This window comes from Dromiciops gliroides, chromosome 4, assembly GCF_019393635.1.
Source record: "Dromiciops gliroides isolate mDroGli1 chromosome 4, mDroGli1.pri, whole genome shotgun sequence".
In the NCBI taxonomy this organism is placed as follows: Eukaryota; Metazoa; Chordata; class Mammalia; order Microbiotheria; family Microbiotheriidae; genus Dromiciops; species Dromiciops gliroides.
Window position 1 is genome coordinate 440,328,966 of NC_057864.1, and position 17,461 is coordinate 440,346,426.

The 17,461-nt window shown below is 50.3% G+C and overlaps 1 protein-coding gene across 1 annotated transcript; it reads left to right on the plus strand.

The window, feature by feature from the left end:
• Nucleotides 1-978: 978 nt before the first annotated feature.
• WNT2B (Wnt family member 2B) lies at nt 979-15,596 on the plus strand. The gene is made up of 5 exons (XM_044005051.1): nt 979-1,181; nt 7,037-7,257; nt 9,390-9,667; nt 11,154-11,418; nt 14,813-15,596. The coding sequence occupies exons 1-5, from the start codon at nt 979-981 to the stop codon at nt 15,040-15,042; spliced, it is 1,197 nt and encodes a 398-aa protein (XP_043860986.1). The 3' UTR covers nt 15,043-15,596.
• Nucleotides 15,597-17,461: the final 1,865 nt, after the last annotated feature.

Below are 17,461 nucleotides of genomic sequence, written 5' to 3' on the forward strand. Positions count from 1 at the left end.
TGAAAGCCATCTCAGCAAGAGCGCCCCTGTTGGCAGTGCCGAATTCTGCTTTTCACTCGATTTTCCGTATCTCGCTGTGGTAGAGAGGATTCTACCCATTTCATTGTGAGGGTGGAGAAAGAGCCGGGAGTCTGAGTGCGTTCCCCTTTTTTCCTCTCCAGTTGCGTGGAGATTTAGGGGTCAGGGAGAGAAGCCCACAACCCCCGCCCCCTGCTCCCCCCTCCAAGCACTGCACTGCTCCCCTCAAGAACGGGTTTGGGAGGGAGGGGCGCTAGGACCCGGGGACGCGGCGTCCACCGGGCCCAGGCGCTCTGGGCGCATGGAGTGAGCTGAACCTCCCCGTCCCGTCTCGCTCCAGCAGGTGGGGGGCGCAGCGCCGAGGGGGAGTGAGAGGAGGGAGGCGGGGGCAAAGACAACGGCGACACCTGGGGTGGTGGAGCGCGCCTCTGCTCTGGGGGCCCCAGGCGGGGCCGCCCTGAGGGCCGCGCGTGTCCCTGGCCGCAGCCCCGCCCGGCGCCGTCCAATGAGAGCCCGCGGCCAGAGGGGTTGTCCGCACCGCCCGGCCCCGCAGCCCCACTCGGCGCTGCGCCGCCGACCCCCGGACACCGCACCCTGGGTAGAGCGCGCGGTAAGCCGTGGCGAGATCCCTGCCTCCAGCCCCGGACAGCACGCCCCGAGACAGCCCTCGGAGCCGCACGCAGCTCGGCGGAGTCTCCAGTCACTCCGCTGACCCCCGACACTGTCCTCTGCCTGGTGGGCGCATCTGTCCTGACCCCTGCGCTCCGCGGCCCTAGGCCACTGAACCCCGGATAGCTGGCGCCCATCCGGGCGCCCCACTGTCGGTGCGGTCCATGGGCCCCTGCTGGGGGGAGGTTGGGACAGCCTGAGGGTCACCCTAGCTGGGGTCCCGTCCCCTCGCCCCCGGCTCTGCGCTCTACCCCACCCCGGGACGCGCAGGGGGAGAGCCCTCGGGGAGCTATGCTGAGCCAGGGCAGAACGGAGGAAGCCCCCCAGCTCCTCCGTAGGCGAGCCCGACACCCTGTACCCGCCTTCGCCCCGGCTCACAGATACCCTGCCCGGGCAGCGTCACCCGACGGCCCCGGAGTCCCTGCCCGCCTTGGCCTCGCCTGTCTGTTGCTGCTGTTGCTTACGCTGCCGCCCCGCATAGATGCGTCCTGGTGGTGAGTGTTGGTGGAGAGGGATGTGAGACCAGGTGGGGCGGGGGACCACTAGAGGAGTGGAAAGGAGAGGCTGCTCTCTCCTCTAGCTCAGGCCGGCCCCTGGGAAGCGGCCGCACTTGGCTTTCCTAGTCCCCAAGCTTTTTCTCGAGGGGTCCAGTACCAGAAGCATGGATTTCTGGCGGTCCGCCTTCCCTAGGATCCCGAGGGCTCTTGGAGGAGTTAATGGGGCTTTGCCCGGGACAGATCAATACTCTCGATTTTATCTTCAGCCCCGGAACCGAAGCTGGGGCTGCCGGTTTCACTCAGGGTCAATAGGAGAAGGGAAAAGCTGGGTCACTCAGTATCTCCTATCCCAGCATCCACCCCAATATAGGAAAAAAAAAAAACCCTCCCCAGTGAGACAACCACTCTCAGTCTAGTGAGTGAGGAAAAATGAAATGGAATCAAAACTATATGCTTAAAGTCTGGGGGGGGAATCACTTTGGTTTGCATAATCCGGGTATTTGACACAATCCTCCCAGCAGGGATAGTTGTTCAAAGTATCCCATCCATTTCCCTTCTTCTTTTACTCCCTTCCCCCTTCCACCCCCCCCCCCCACTTCTCTAGGGCAGAGGTCTCTGCCTCACCCCTGGGAAAGCTATCGTCCATCTCTTCTGTCTGTCTCCCTTTTCCTATCTGTCTTCTCGCCAATGTCCGTCTCCCCTCACTCCCGCCCCAACTTCTCATTCCATAAAGGACACAGTCCCCTTAGAAAGCAATTAGATGTCCGTTTTTTCACATACTTCTGCCTCCAACATACACACATATACATTTACACACACACACACACACACACACACACACACACACACACACACACACACCCACCCCTCTCTCTAATGGAGCTGTGTTGGCTACTCACGGGGAAAAAGCTGTTCTCTGCCCCCAGTCAAAGATCCCTCTAGCTGCTCTGTCTTTATCTCTCTCCCCCCCACCATAAACTTACATAGGAACAGAAGCCAAATAGCACTCTACATAGGAATAGCACCTCACTACCCATTCCCACTTCCCTTTCCTCCCAGAATACCCCTCTTTTTTCTTCCCCTCCCCTGTGGCTTTTCCCCTTGTCTGAGTCTTGGCTGAAAGAGTTGGGATGGGGGTTGGAGTAGCCGGCTGAGGGGCCATGGAGTTCTGCTACAGATTCCTATCATTTCAAGATGCTCAGCCCCCCAACCACCACCCCCCTTTTTCCTGTTTCAGAAAAATCTCTCTTTTGGATCTTTTTATCTCTGCATGTTGGGGAAAGGAGGGGGTTCTGGATGGGGGAACCATATTGCATTTGTATCTTACATCTGGCTTCAAGCATTCCTTTATAAAGGGGAAGATGGAGAAGGGGTGGGGGGAAGGAGCAAAGCTTTTGCAAGTTCAGGGTTGAGATCCAAACGGACTTTCAGAAGGCCCAAGCTGACTGCAGACTCAGATCAGTAAAGGCTACCTCCCTCATCTCAGATCTCCCCTACATGCATGCTTCCCTAGAATGGGAGAGGGCATTTCTGCCCAGTCTGTCCACATTTCTGAGGACCCTTGTCTGGCCCCTGCCGGTATGGAAAATTATCTTAGAGGGCACAGCCTGGATGTTTGAACAAGGAGGGTTCAGCACCCAAAGGGTTCTCAGTTGTGCTGGTGGTTTTCTCCCAAATGTAGACTTTACAGGGGTTCATGTTGGTCTCCCCATTGGGACCATATCTTAGAGACTCGTGGCTATCCTTACCCCTTTCCCTTCCTTCTTCCTATTCTTACACGTGGTTCACATTAAAGAATTTCTGAAGAATCCTGGGTGGAGGCTGGGTGGGGGAAGCCACACTCAAATATAAGGAGAGAAGCAGAAGGGGCACAGCTGACCCAGTGAAAAGGGGAGAAAAGTAGTACCAAGGAGGGTTGGATTTTCCAGCCTTCACATCATTTCTGTCTGCCTTTTGCTCCTGACTACAGATACTAGACTGCTGTCCTTAGCAGCCAGGGTGGGCATGCCACTTTTTCAATACCAGTTTACAAGTCCTGGCCATAATTACTTTTTCTTTTAAAAGGAGCAAAAATGATAGCTTCCCCCATAAGCCCTTGGGGAAACACCTTATTGCCCACTAGGAAAGTCATAATACATAATCGTTTTCTACAACACCAGAGACCTCCTCTTTTAGGGTAGAAGAAAGGGGAAGGTTCCCTGTCTTTATGACTCTTAAGACAGGAAGCAGAGAATGGGGACATAAATTCCTAGCACGTGCAGTCTGTTATCATGAATTTTCCTAGGATAAGGGGATAGAAAGGAGCAAAGGATAGGGAAGCTCTTAGAAAAGCTAGATCCCTGAGGAAATCAAAAAGCCAATGAAAGGAAAATGAAGATGAGGGGTAATGGGAATCATACACCTGTCCCAAAGACACCCCATACACACACACCTTGTGTGCATAACCTAGCACGAGGCACCGAGAAAAGATCCATAGAAAGGAGAAAGACAATAGAGGATCTCTGTCTTCAGGGGTATAGAATGTCTCATTTCCAAAGAAACAAACTATATACGAATAGAATTTCTAGATGATAGAAACAGAATCGGGAAGGGTGTGTTTGATACAAGATGGGATTTTTCTAGATTTTCTGAAAGAGGTGACATCAGTCAGGTTTTAAAGCACAGGAACATGAATCTTAATCCATCCAAATGAAAAGGCAGGATCAGGAGGTAGAAAGTATCTGGAAATCTAGAGATGAGAAAGATGGGGGGGGGCAGCTAGGTGGCACAGTGGATTAAAGCATCGGACCTGGATTCAGGAGGACCTGATTTCAAATCCGATCTCAGACACTTGACACTTACTAGTTGTGTGACCTTGGGCAAGTCACTTAACCTTCATTGCCCTGCAAAAAAAAAAAAAAGAGAGAGAGAGAGAAAAAGGGGGAAAAAAAGGGAAAGATAGGGGGAGGGGGAAGCAACGGTTAGCATCCACCATCCAAGGAGGATCACAGCAAGATCTAGAAGAAAACCTGAAGGATGGGGCAGTGGTTGGGCCCAGGAGTAGAGAACCGCTATGTTCTTAACTGGAAGGATGGAAGAGAATGGGAATAGCTGTTTCCCACCTCACTAAGTAAGGATAGAACAAGAAATACTAGTATGGGCTATATCAAAGGGGACTGAAGGTAGACAGCAGAAAGAACTCTCCTGAAATAACTTGGCTCATAAAAAGGAAGGTTCTCTCGTGATGAGAGATTGTATTATTTCTCCTAGCTTGGATGCCCCCAAATCCTGCCTAGAGCAATAGACCAGACCTAAAGTAGGGGAATGAAGTGGTATTGGGCAAGGGACCAGCTCCAGCTCTGACTGTCTCATGTCTCTCCTCTCCAAACAAAGCATCTCAGTGGTGGGTGTAACTCTCGGTCTGTGCGTCAGGCAGTCTCTCCCAGCCTAGGCCTGGGGAGTTTATTTTGTTTGTTCCTGGAAGCCTTTGCCCTGATGGACAGAACCAAGGATGCTGATTCCATGGGATTTGTTAGCAGCCAGCCCTCTCTGTCTTTCCCTCCCTGGGGGACAGATGGGTCCCATCAGCCTGGCTGGCCACACTCACCAGAAGGCATCTGGCTTTGGCTATGTTTGTTTGATTTGGTTTTGCCAGTGGTGATCCCAAGTCAGGGGTGGAGATCCCATGGTGGGAATGATTGGGACTGGGGTGGGGGAGGGGGAAGAAGGGGACCGAGTACACAGGGCCAGCCGGAGATGTCATAAACACCCTGGGGCTGGTCCCAAACCACAGTCTTATTCACAGCCACGGCTTCCTTGGCAGCCAGGGATGTCTGCAACAGTGCCTGCCTCCCACCTGCTCTGGACAGAGCTCTTGACCCTGAGATAAGATGCACATAAAAACCTCTTTGGGTTTTTCTTCATTTACAGAGGAGGAGAGAGGGGACCTCCTCAGAGTTATAGAATGCCTTCTGAGCTAGGTGATCTTGGGGAAACAAGAGAAGGCTGCAGCCAGATTGGAGAGAAGGAAGCAAGTATAAGCATGGACCCCAGACTTCTGGGCAGGGTCTGGGCTGGTGAGTTTATGGAAGGAAGGAAGCAGGGGGAATGTGCAGGGAGCTGTGGAATTGAATCTATTTGGGCACAGAGGGAGAGTCTCTACCTAGTTGAGGTCACCTTCCTGCCCCTCTGTCTTATTCCCTGGCCACTTTCACCAGCTCAGCCAAGCCTCAGGCATGTCATAGCTGGTATAGTGCTGAGCTGATGAGAATCAAGACTGGAATTTGGGGTGTGGGGAACCGCTTGGTCCCTTTGAAGCGAAATCTCTGCCTGTACAGCACTCCTAGGGCACTGTGCCTTTCGGTTTGGCCTGGGAAGGAGGGGACAGGGACTTTAAAAGTCATTTTAGGGGCAGCTAGGTGGCACAGTGGATAGAGCACCGGCCCTGGAGTCAGGAGTACCTGAGTTCAAATCCTGCCTCAGACACTTAACACTTACTAGCTGTGTGGCCCTGGGCAAGTCACTTAACCCCAATTGCCTCACTAAAAAAAAAAAAAAAGTCATTTTACCACAGTAAGGGGGAAGAGTATCCCTGTTCAGGAAGTGGAGATCCCACAGTGGGAATGTTTGCAAGGGAAGGGGAAGGTGGGGCAGGAGGATGCAGGGACATCCTGGGTAGTAGGGTCTCCTGAAGACAAGGGAGGGAGGGAGGAAGGAAGGAAGGAAGGAAGGAAGGAAGGAAGGAAGGAAGGAAGGAAGGAAGGAAGAAAGAAAGAAAGAAAGAAAGAAAGAAAGAAAGAAAGAAAGAAGAAAGAAAGAAAGAAAGAAAGAAAGAAAGAAAGAAAGAAAGAAAGAAAGAAAGAAAGAAAGAAAGAAAGAAAGAAAGAAAGAAAGAAAGAAAGAAAGAAAGAAAGAAAGAAAGAAGGAAAGAAAGAAAGAAAGAAAGAAGGAAAGAAAGAAGGAAAGAAAGAAAGAAAAGTAGGATTGGGAGGGTCTCTTTTCATCGGCTTGGAGATTGCAAACACTGGATTCCCAGCCAGGTGGGGCAACCCAGAACCAGAACCATCACTCTCTAGTATGTTATGAACCTTGCCCTGGACTGCCACTGACCACCCTTCCAGACAAACACCACTCCCACTGTCCTTACTTTCTATTTTTGCCTTCTACTCTAGCCCAATACAGACAGGGAGAAAGGGAGGTCACATTCAGTGTAGGGTTCAGGGAAGGCCCAGAAATTGCCGATTTAGAGGGGAAGCCACCTCTTCGTTTCACAGATGAAGATTAGGAGACTAAGATGTCAAGTGATTTGCCCCAGACACATAGTCCTGTTTCCAACACAGGTCCTCTGTATGCTGATGTGCCATCCTGATCTCTTATTTTCATAGTATTTTTCTCCAAAGTCATTAGCATTTATCAGAAAAACCACCTGTAGATATCTGTGACAAGCCCATGGCTTTGGTATGCGATGGAGCATTTGGCCTGGGTAATAAAAGATGAAACCACTCCTTTATTGTCCATGACAAGAATTCAGCTGAATGGTTTCCATTGAAGGAGGCCTTAATTTCTGCATAGACAGAGCTAAGGTGGTGAAGTGGATAGAATGCTGGACTTAGAGATAGGAAGACCTGAGTTCAAGTTCTGTTTCAGACACTTTTTTAGCTGTGTAACCCAGGCCAAATTGCTTCACCTCCCAGCCTCAGTTTTCTCATCTGCAAAATGGGGATAATAATAACACCTATCTCACAGGATTTGTGAGCTAGGGAACTAACCCTCCCCCTAGCCCCACAAAATCATCACCGAGGCTAAAAGTGAGACTCTTGAGCGGAGCCTGTTTGAGGCACTCCCAGCAATGCTGTGCCCTCCACTCCCTGCAGGTATATCGGGGCCCTGGGGGCCCGGGTGATCTGTGACAACATCCCCGGGCTGGTGAGCCGGCAACGCCAATTGTGCCAGCGCTACCCTGACATCATGCGCTCCCTGGGTGAGGGTGCCCGGGATTGGATCCGGGAGTGCCAGCACCAGTTCCGTCATCATCGCTGGAACTGCACCACTCTGGACCGCGACCACACCGTCTTTGGCCGGGTTATGCTCAGAAGTAGGGTGCCCTTCTTTTCACCCTTTCCTTTTTTTCCCCTCCCATCTCGATCCCTTCTCTCTGTGGCCTCAGGGTGGTGAGTGGGAACCATAGATGCAGAGCTGAAAGTGACTTTAGAGGTCATTTAGCCCAACCTCTTCGGATTATGAATGAGAAAATAGACCTACAGAGATCATGTTCTGTGACGTCGGGTACAACACTTGACTGCAGCAGCTCTGTGTAGGGCAGGAGTGTCCAACTTGAACAGCTGCGTATTGACTTGTGTGTGTTCAGTTTTAGTCACATCCAACTCTTTGTGAATCCATTTGGGTTTTCTTAGAAAACCACAAATTAACATTATCTGTGCTACATTTTATTTTTATTTATTTTGTCAAACATTTCCCAGTTACATTTTAATCTGGTTCCTGCAGCACTGGAGGGGGCGGGGAAGGGTGGTTTGCTGGCAGAGAGATTCACACCTCTGGCAGAAAAGACAGAGCATTAGATTTGGAGTTGGGAAAGCCTGAGTTGGGTGCCCTCTTAGCTACTATTAGCATTGGGACCCTGGGTAAATTCCTTAATCTTTCTCACCAGTTTCCTCAGTTGTAAAATTGGGGAAAGGGACCCACCTTGCTCAGATAGCCTTCTCTATTATTTGTGTATGTATGCGCGCACGCGCGCGCGCGCACACACACACACACACACACACACACACACACACACACACATACACACATCGCTTCCAAAACCTTAAAACTCTATATTAGGGATTATGATGAGATGATGATGATGACATCCTGCTGTGAACCTAGCGAAGAATGGGCCCTCTGTTCTGGATTCCCACTCAGCATTTCTTCCCTTGGGCCACCGTCTTCCTTCCTTCTACCCCCATGGACAAGAGACCCTCTGAACCCCATGTACCAGGGGCTGTTTCCTAGAGACATGCTGTAACCTCTATCTCCCCCAGTTCTGGGTCAAGTTAGGGGCCGTGGAATGTTTCCTACTTCCCCATTAGCCTTTGCAATCCCCTTCTCCCCTTCAGAGCTAGGGACCAGGGAGGGGGTATCCTGCCCCCACCCAACCCTGGCAGTAATGGGAACAAGGGGTAAACAGAAAGGGGATATGTAAATATTTGGAGAACTGTCCTGGCCCCTGCTCAGCAGGGAAAACTAGGCTGGGCTAAACTGGATGATGAGCCAGGAGAAAGGCTGAGAGGAACAACAAGGAAGAGGAGGGGAAGAGGAGAGAGAGCAACCCTTAGGATTCAGGAGGACGTTTAGGTAAAGGAAAATGGGGGGAAATGTGTCACTGTCTCTCTGGTCTGATGTCTTCCCCTTCCTAAGTCTGACTGTGGTCTGGAGTTTCTGTGTTAGAATTGTCCAACAAGGGAGGTGCCTGAAGAAGTCTCTAGTTCTTCTACAGCAACTACAGGATAGCTGGACCAGACAAGGGAAGGAGAGGTGTCTGCTTCATCTAATAATAATTCAGACTCAAGTGTGATATGCTGACAAGAACATCCCAGGTCTCCTCTGACTCCCCCTCCAGTATTCTTTTCATTACGCCACTTTGCTGCTTGCTAATTGTGGAACCCTGGACAAATCATTTCCTTTCTTTCTCTAGGACTCAGTTTTCTCATCTATAAAATGGGGAGGTTGGCCCAGCTGATCTCTAATGGTCCTTACCAACTCACAATTTTATGATCCTGTGGTGTAGTATTTTCAGGCTTGCAAACCATCTTCACAATAACCCTGTGAGGCAGATGAACAGTTATTATCCCCATTTTATAGATGAGGAAATAAGTCTAGAAAAGTTAAGTCATAATTACATATTAACTAATTAATTGCACGATTACTCATAATAACAAAGTGAGTGAGGAGCAGAGCCTGGATTTGAACCTACGTCTTCTGATACCAAGTCCAGAGCTAATCTCTCACTGATTGGGTTGCTGGACTCACCTGAGGACTAAGAGTTAGTGCCAGATTGAAGGGATGGACACGAGACGTGGTAAGGGAGTGGTCTGGTGAGGCAGAGGTGGTGGAGAAGGGGGATTCTAGAAGGAGGGGAGTATGAGGAGTTCGGGGGTGGGGGGGATCTCGGCATGAGGACAGTCTTGGGCCTCTCCTCTGACCTCCCTCCTTCCCTCTGCACTCTAGGCAGCCGGGAGGCGGCTTTCGTGTATGCCATCTCCTCAGCAGGCGTGGTCCATGCCATCACTCGGGCCTGCAGCCAGGGTGAGCTCAGCGTGTGTAGCTGTGATCCTTACACACGCGGTCGGGACAGAGACCAACGTGGAGACTTTGACTGGGGTGGCTGCAGCGACAATATCCACTACGGGGTCCGCTTTGCCAAGGCCTTTGTGGACGCCAAGGAGAAGAGGCTCAAGGATGCCCGGGCCCTCATGAACTTGCACAACAATCGCTGTGGCCGCACGGTCAGTCTGTACATTTGTGTCTGGTGGTGTATGGTTCTTCATCCAGGGTCACGCCAGGGTGTGGCTGCCATGGCTGTGGGTAAAATCCGAAAGTGATGGGAGAAAACTGTCCTAAGACATTTCTTAGGAAAGCAAAATCCCTTCCCAATCAAGCAACCCTTTTGTTTTCCTAGCGTAACTCCTCTGTAGATAACCTTGTGGTGGTGTTGGAGGTACAGAGGAAGTAGCAGAGGCTGTAAGCTCCACGAAGGAAAGCCCTATATCTTATATAAATTTTGTATCTTCTGCATTTTTAAGTATGGTACTGTACACAAAATAGAAGCTCTGCAGATGTTTTTTGATGACTGAATGTGGAATGAAAGAAAACAAACCATCAATTCTCCCTTTCCCTTTCAATTTAGTCACAATGTTTTGTTTTGTTTTGTTTTGTAAGGCAGTTGGGGTTAAGTGACTTGCCCAGGGTCACACAGGTAGTAAGTGTCAAGTGTCTGAGGCCGGATTTGAACTCAGGTTCTTCTGACTCTAGGACTGGTGCTTTATCCACTGCGCCACCTAGCTGCCCCCAGGCAGTCACAACTGTTTGTTCACCACGTACTGTGTACCAGGTACTGAACTAGGGGATCTGGAAACTAAGACAAAACAAATCAACCCCTGCCTTCAAGAAGCTTATGTTCTGCTAGAAATACTGGAAAAAAACAAATTTCGTATGTGCTTTTCCAAAGAAGTGGTAGCGTACATTATGTAAACTAATTAAGGGGACTATTCCAGACAGTGTGACAGTGTAGAATGAAGTTCTGACTTGCCTGGCATAGGTTATTGGAGCATAGATTTAGGTACGGAAGGAAACCTGGAGGTCACCTAGCCCAGACCCCTAATTTTACAGAAGTGGTAAACTGAGGCCCAGGATAGTTAAGTGACTTTACTTCAGCTCATACAAGGGAGTAACCGAGCTGAGATTTGAACTCAGTTCCTGATTCTAAATCTAGCACTCTTCCTACTTATTGCATTAGGAGACAGATGCCAAAGGAATTCGGAGGAGAAGGAAGTCTGTGGGGTAGAGAGGTTGGGAAAACCTTCCCAGAAGAGGTAAAATTGGAGCAGGGCTTTGAAAGATTATATAGGATGTGGGGCTAATGGGGGCTCCTTGAAACCAGACTGTTTTCATTTTTACTTTGTACCCAGCCTAGGGATTGGTACAAGTTGGCTCTTAATAAATGCTTGTTGATTAATTGGACAGAGGAGATGACCCCTGAACCTCCCATTTCCCAGTTTAATCGATCACTTTACACTTCTAGCTTCTCTTTTCATACTTCCTCCTGGTCTATCCATCCAGCCATCCTCCCTCCCCTACTATCTTCCTCTCCGTCCTCTTTGCCTCTTTCTCCCCTCCCTTTCTGTCTCTTCCTTCCTCCCCCAGTTTTATCCATCCTACAGGACAGACAGTGACCCCTAACCCCTTGCCTCTTCCTTCTCCCTCCCCACGCAGGCTGTACGTCGATTCCTCAAGCTGGAATGTAAGTGCCACGGAGTGAGTGGCTCGTGTACCCTCCGCACCTGCTGGCATGCACTCTCGGACTTCCGCCGGACAGGGGACTATCTGCGGAGGCGCTATGATGGGGCCGTGCAGGTGACCGCCACTCAGGACGGTGCCAACTTTACTGCTGCACGTCAGGGCTATCGCCATGCCACTCGGGCCGACCTTGTCTACTTTGACAACTCCCCAGACTACTGTGTTCTGGACAAGGCTGCCGGTAAGTAAGAAAGCTAGAGCCAGAGGTGGAGGGAGAATGGGAAGGAGCTCTGAACTTGGGGGTCTAAGTCAGGCCATTGCTGTCACCGTACAATAAGGGTTACAATAAGGAACACCAGAAAGACTTGATGGAAGCACCAGCTTATTATCAAACTTAAAAATAATCAGGGAAGGTGGCACTCTGGGTGAGAGCCAACTTCCCCCATTAATAATTATTGAATACCCACAATGCCATACAAGGGCTCTGTACTAGTTACTATGTGGGATGCAACAAACATGTTTCTGAGACTGGGGAGAATAGATATGAAGACACGAAGAGACAAATAACAGTAGGAGATATCATGGCCAAAAAGCTGCTTGCCTTAGTATTCACTTCCTCTACAATGTAATCCTAACTCAAAGCTTCTTAAACTGTGGGTCAAAACCCTGTAATTGAATGTGAGGGTCAGGAAAAATTTGGCAACAGTAAAAGGTTATGCATACCCACTCTATGTACCTTCATACCCAGGGTCACGTAAAAATTTCTCTGGCAAAAAGGGATCGCAATTGGGGCAGCTAGATGGCTCAGTGGTTAAAGCACCGGCCCTGGATTCAGGAGTACCTGAGTTCAAATCCCGCCTCAGACACTTGACATTTACTAGCTGTGTGACCCTGGGCAAGTCACTTAACCCCCATTGCCTAAAAAAAAAAGGGGGGGATCGCAATTGCAAAAGGTTGAAGAAGCCCTGTCCTAACCCACAGTCCTATCACAGGATGTCGGATCTAGAGATGAAAGAGGCCATAGAGGCCTGCTTCAGTATTTTACGAATGAAATCATGGAGGTCACATGAGTAGGAAGTATCCAGAATTAGTGCCCTTTCTGCTGCACCATGATATCTTCGAATGTCATTTCGGTGCCATAGAAGTTCAGATCATCTGGGGCCCCAATGGTCAAGATCATGAAGGAGGCAAGATTTAAGACTGGGCCTTGCAGAATTTGAATAGTTAGAGGACACTCCAGGAGGGGTGGATGGGGAGGACAGCACTAGGCATATTTGGCAAACAGTTTGACTGGAACAGAGACTTCCTGTGCAGGATAACAGGAGGTGAAGGCTAAAGGCATGCTGGTTGGGCCATATTGCAGCCCAGAATACCAATCTTCTAAGGCCTTTGTTTCTTGGATTAAACAAAAAACAAGAAACAGTCCGATGAGAACACATTGAGGGTTTAGTAATGGGAAAGGAGGAATCCAGGGAGATGATATCCATCCAAGCCAGGCATTTCAGCTCTCTGATGCCCCCTGGGCAGGTGGAGATGGGCAGAGAACAGCTGCTATTCATCTGCAGCAGAGTTTGGGTCTAATTTGGTGCCTTAGGGGATTACAGTCGGCTAGCAGGGAGGACTTTTAGACTGTTGGAATGTTGCTGGAACTGTCACCTTGTGAGGTAGTAGAGTCTGTTTCCCCAGAGATTCTTCCATTTTCTTTTAGGAAAATAGGAAGTAACAGTCTCTCTCCATGCCGTGGTAGGTACAGCTGTGATCTGGAGGACTTGAGATCCCTGTCTCCATTTCAGTAACTGTAGATATGGGACGACTTGCGTCTTATCACTGCGTTCCCCCTCTCCTGATTACTACCATGAAGGTCTTTTCTGCAGGCACAGCTGCTCTGGTCTGAGTAGGAGAGAGGTGAGGTGAAGGTGAAGAAGCCTGCTAGCTGCCTGCCTCTGTTTGTTTTTGCCCATCGCTGTCGTTCTTGGAGAGTGAAATGGTTTGGAGCAAAACTGGGCATAGAAACAGGGTGGGGCCTTGCCTGAGAGACAGAGAGGGTAGTGTTTGTCCTTTGCAGCGTGCCTGAAAGGGGGTTCCTGGGGAAGAATGGGGTGGGAAGCTCTCCTGACTTTCCTACCCGATGTAGCTTTCTGGTTGTGGATTCTCTTCATCTAGCACTTTCTGTGTACAAAGCATCATGCCGAGTGCCAGGTTCTGGTTTGGAGGCAGGAGGATGAACCTTTTGGGCTCTCAAGTTCTTTTTCTGGGCCTGGTGTAATATCACACCTAAAAATCACACTGCATAAGGCGTGTCATGGATTTGTTATTTTCATTACTTTGGGGCCAAGGCAATCACCCAGATGAGGGAATTATGATAATAGGTTTTTGAAACAACAGTGAAAGTGAATGTGGGGAGTGGGTCATAGACAGACAGTGATGGCATATGTAACCGGGTGAAACCTGGAAGTGGGGTTAACTCAGAACCAGATGTTTCCCCAGCAGTGCAGTGATGTTTTGGTGTGGGGAGGAAAGTGTGGGTGGAAGGAGAAGGAATAATTGAGTGGCCTTTTGATCCAAAACCCAAGCCTGATGAGGAAGAGGGAAGAGGGAATATGGTACAGCCTGGATGGGGGTCTCCAGGCTGGCTAACAGTGCAGCCTTCGGCATATTACTCAACTTATGGGTCTTCGTTTTCCTTATGTATAAACGTAGGTCACTTCAGACAATCTCTCAGGTGTTTCATACTCCAAAATCCTATGATCGAGGTAGATTCGTTCATTCACTCCACAAACATAGGTGAAGTGCCCAGACCCTGTGCTAGGTACCAGGGATACTAAAATGAAATCATTCCTGCCATCAAGTTCTTATTCTATCTGGACACATACACCGATGAGCAAAATAAATACACACAGTCATTTCCAGTAGGGGAAAGGGCACAACCAATTGGGGGGTTTCAGAAACACTTCCTTTGGGACATGGCCCTTGAGCTGAGTGTTGGAGGAGCACAAGGATTCCAAGAGGCCGGGGTGAGAAGTGGGTGGATCCCAGGTATGGGGAACAGCCTCTACATGGACAGAGGAGGTGGTCTACACATGAGGGCCTCTCCTGAGCACAGGGAGGGGCAGATGCGGTCCCTACCCTCTGACGTTCCCACTGCAGTGCGGGTGAGGGGGCCCAAAGGCATCCCTCTCCCTAAAGGTCTGTGTTTCACTGTGCTCCTCAGCATCTGACAAGCACGTAAGACACCCATTTGTGGTCTCTCTGAAATGTCCCAGTGCAAACTGAATGTCCCAGTGCCAAAGGAATGCAGTGGGACCTGAACTGGAGGCTTGATTTCCTAGAGGAGGTGAAATCTGGTAGGATTTCAGATGAAGTTTGGACATGTATTGGCAAGAGGAAAGTATGTTAGGTGGGAGGCAACATGGGGACCTGGGTTTGAATCCCAGCTCTTGTTGGTGTGAGCAAAAGCCACCTAACCTCTCTGCCTCTGTTTCCTTATCTGTCAAATGCAGTTGAACATCGATGATCTGGTCTGATGTGGAGATAGGAAGGTCTCCCTTTACTATGTTAAGTGAGAGGCGGGGATCAGGGAAAAGAAAGGCCAGGGAACAGAGTACAAATTTACCTTTTTCTTCTCCCCGACCCAGGGTCCTTGGGCACTGCAGGACGTGTGTGCAGCAAGACGTCTCGAGGGACAGATGGCTGTGAGGTCATGTGCTGTGGCCGTGGCTATGATACAACCCGAGTCACTCGCGTCACCCAGTGTGAGTGCAAATTCCACTGGTGCTGCGCTGTGCGCTGCAAGGAGTGCCGGGACACTGTGGACGTCCACACCTGCAAGGCCCCCAAGAAGGCAGAGTGGCTGGACCAGACCTGAGCACCAGCACCCTTCACCAGCCCCTCCATCCCAAACCCTCAGCCTCAACAGCACAAGACCCTCGCATGCACACCCTGTACCCAGACTCCCCAACTCTGGGCTGCCACAGCTTCTACTGAAGGATTCGGACAGTACCATGTTGCCTTTGCCCCACGGGACCCACACATCCTGCTGGGTATTCCAGCCCAAAGGAGGAGGTGATGAGATACTGAGCAGCACGGAAGGAGAGCAAGGGGCACTGTGGAGAGACAAGAGTTGCACTAAAGAACCCACAAGAGGTTCGCTTTTCTCCTTCCCTTCTCTGGCACTTCTTGGGCATACAGGAGAAAGAACACCTTGGGTGGGGGGGGCTGCCATGAACACCTCCCTGGTTTAGGAGTGGGGGTGTAGCACTGGTGAGGTGTGAACAGTCCATTGGTCATCCTGGAAGTGACCATTAGTCTCCAAGTCCCTTCAATTCTCTGGAGCCTGGGCCTGCTGGACAAGGGGCACACCTGCAGGATGGGGGTCCGTCTATGTGCTTGTATGTTGTGTACTGCTGCATATGTGGAGAAAGAGAGATATATGCACCTGCACCCTCCCCATCCATATAGTATCTCATAAATTTGTATCAGATATCACTGCCTCAGTCACTTACCTGCTGGGTTCTTGGGTGGTGGTGGTCCGACTATAGGCAAGCAGTGGAAGGCAGTTACCCCCACTGAGTCAACCACTACTTAACCTGCCTTCCGTGGGCACTTGGCCTTTTTGTTTTGATCCTGACCTTGGTAGGTGCTATTTTTCAGGGTGAGCAGGCACTAGCTTCTAGTGTGTTTTATGCTGGAAGAGTGCTTCCCAAGACTGCCCTCTTCCCAGAGCTGACCTTGTCCTGGGCAGTATCCATGACAACAGAAGAAGAGGTTCCTAGATGAGGGTGAGGAAAGATAACCTTGCTTTCAGACCCGCCTCCCCACTGTTCTATGTAGAGATGAGGCTGCTCAGTGTCACAGAGGCCCATTCACAGACACCACGTTGGGAGGGACTGTGAGGAATATCTGGACACGAATGCCCTTTATAACATCTCAACAAATAGCAACTTCTTAATAGCCTTAATTGCCACTGACTTAAGAGTCAACAAGAAAAATCCTAAAAACCAAAGGGGTCCTCACCCTTAAAATAATCCACAACAGCAAACAATGGAGAAACACATCTGGTATTGGGACTATGAACAAGCCCCCCCCCCCCCCCCCAGCAGCTATCAGCCTGCTCACAAGGCAGGACCGAGCCTGCTGCTGCTTTTGGCCAAATCCTATCATTCAGACTCCAAGGTCTCCCTTCTTGTGCTCTTCCCCGGGACTGGCAAAAATGATTGAGTGCTCATAGGCTTCCAGGTTGGAGAGAGGCACATTTCAGAGAGCAAAAGGCCATTGAAGGCGTTTGTTTCTGGGACAAAATATTGATAGGGATGTGAGAGACCTATGGAAGATTAGTGGAGGGTTAGGAAGATGGGTGGTCTCCTGAGTAATCCAAGACAAGGAAGTCCCTTTCCATTCAATGGTAAGTGAAATAATCAGGATGCATTCCCTTAGGGCTCTGTGGACTGGCTTTCCTGGGCTTTGTCCTAAAAGTTGGTGCTTGTGTCCCCATCCTACTTCCACCTAATGTGAAGGCTCCCAGGTAGCTCATCCCAGCCCATCCTGCCCGTGTGTCCTCTATCACTTGCAGACCACTTAGTGCTGGTACAAGCCTTCAGGCTTAGGGGCCCAGGGTATTTTTATTTTTACAAGGACTGCAGACAGGCCTTCCTTGCTTTCCCCCTTCCCCCTTCTCCCCAAACCCTACTCTCCTTCATTTCCCTGCCCTAGTCTACACAATTGCCAAGCAGTTCCACTCTCCATGCAGACAGCATGAAGCACTGGGGTGGGGAGGGGGAATGGGGGCCGTGGGCCTGGGCCTCAGGGACAGATTTATTTGGATGTTCAGACTAATATTTGTGTAACCTGCCAAGACCCGTGTAGGAGGGTTTGGGGTATGGTTTTTTGGTGTGTGTGTGTGTGTGTGTGTGTGTGTGTGCGTGCGTGCGTGCGCGCGCGCGTTTTTGAGAAAGAGAGAGTAAAAATGCTTCAGCTTCATATCCATTAATACAAAACATGAGCTGGTCAGGACCCTTGTGGCCTGCGGTGAGGGGATTCCTGTGGAGAAACAGGGCTGAGTCAGGCCAGGGGAATGTCTTCCTCGTAGAGTGGTGGAGTCAACTCGATAACTGATGAGTGGGATTAGGGAGGAGGGAGTGAGGGGAAGAAGGGAAGGGCTTCTGACAGTTTGAGATGGAGTGGAGAAAGAGCTCGCTATCTGGGGGGATATTACCGGACGGTGGTGGGGAGGAGGGCGGGGGGGGGGGGGTCCTGGTTAGCCGGGATGAGGGGCAGGGTCAGAGGAG

What these genes read in the sequence shown, in the direction of transcription:
- WNT2B (XM_044005051.1), top strand. Translation starts at nt 979, where the DNA reads ATGCTGAGCCAGGGCAGAACGGAGGAAGCCCCCCAGCTCCTCCGTAGG. An exon ending in CGCATAGATGCGTCCTGGTG is followed by an intron (nt 1,182 to 7,036) that starts GTGAGTGTTGGT and finishes CACTCCCTGCAG; the next exon opens with GTATATCGGGGCCCTGGGGG. An exon ending in ACAATCGCTGTGGCCGCACG is followed by an intron (nt 9,668 to 11,153) that starts GTCAGTCTGTAC and finishes CTCCCCACGCAG; the next exon opens with GCTGTACGTCGATTCCTCAA.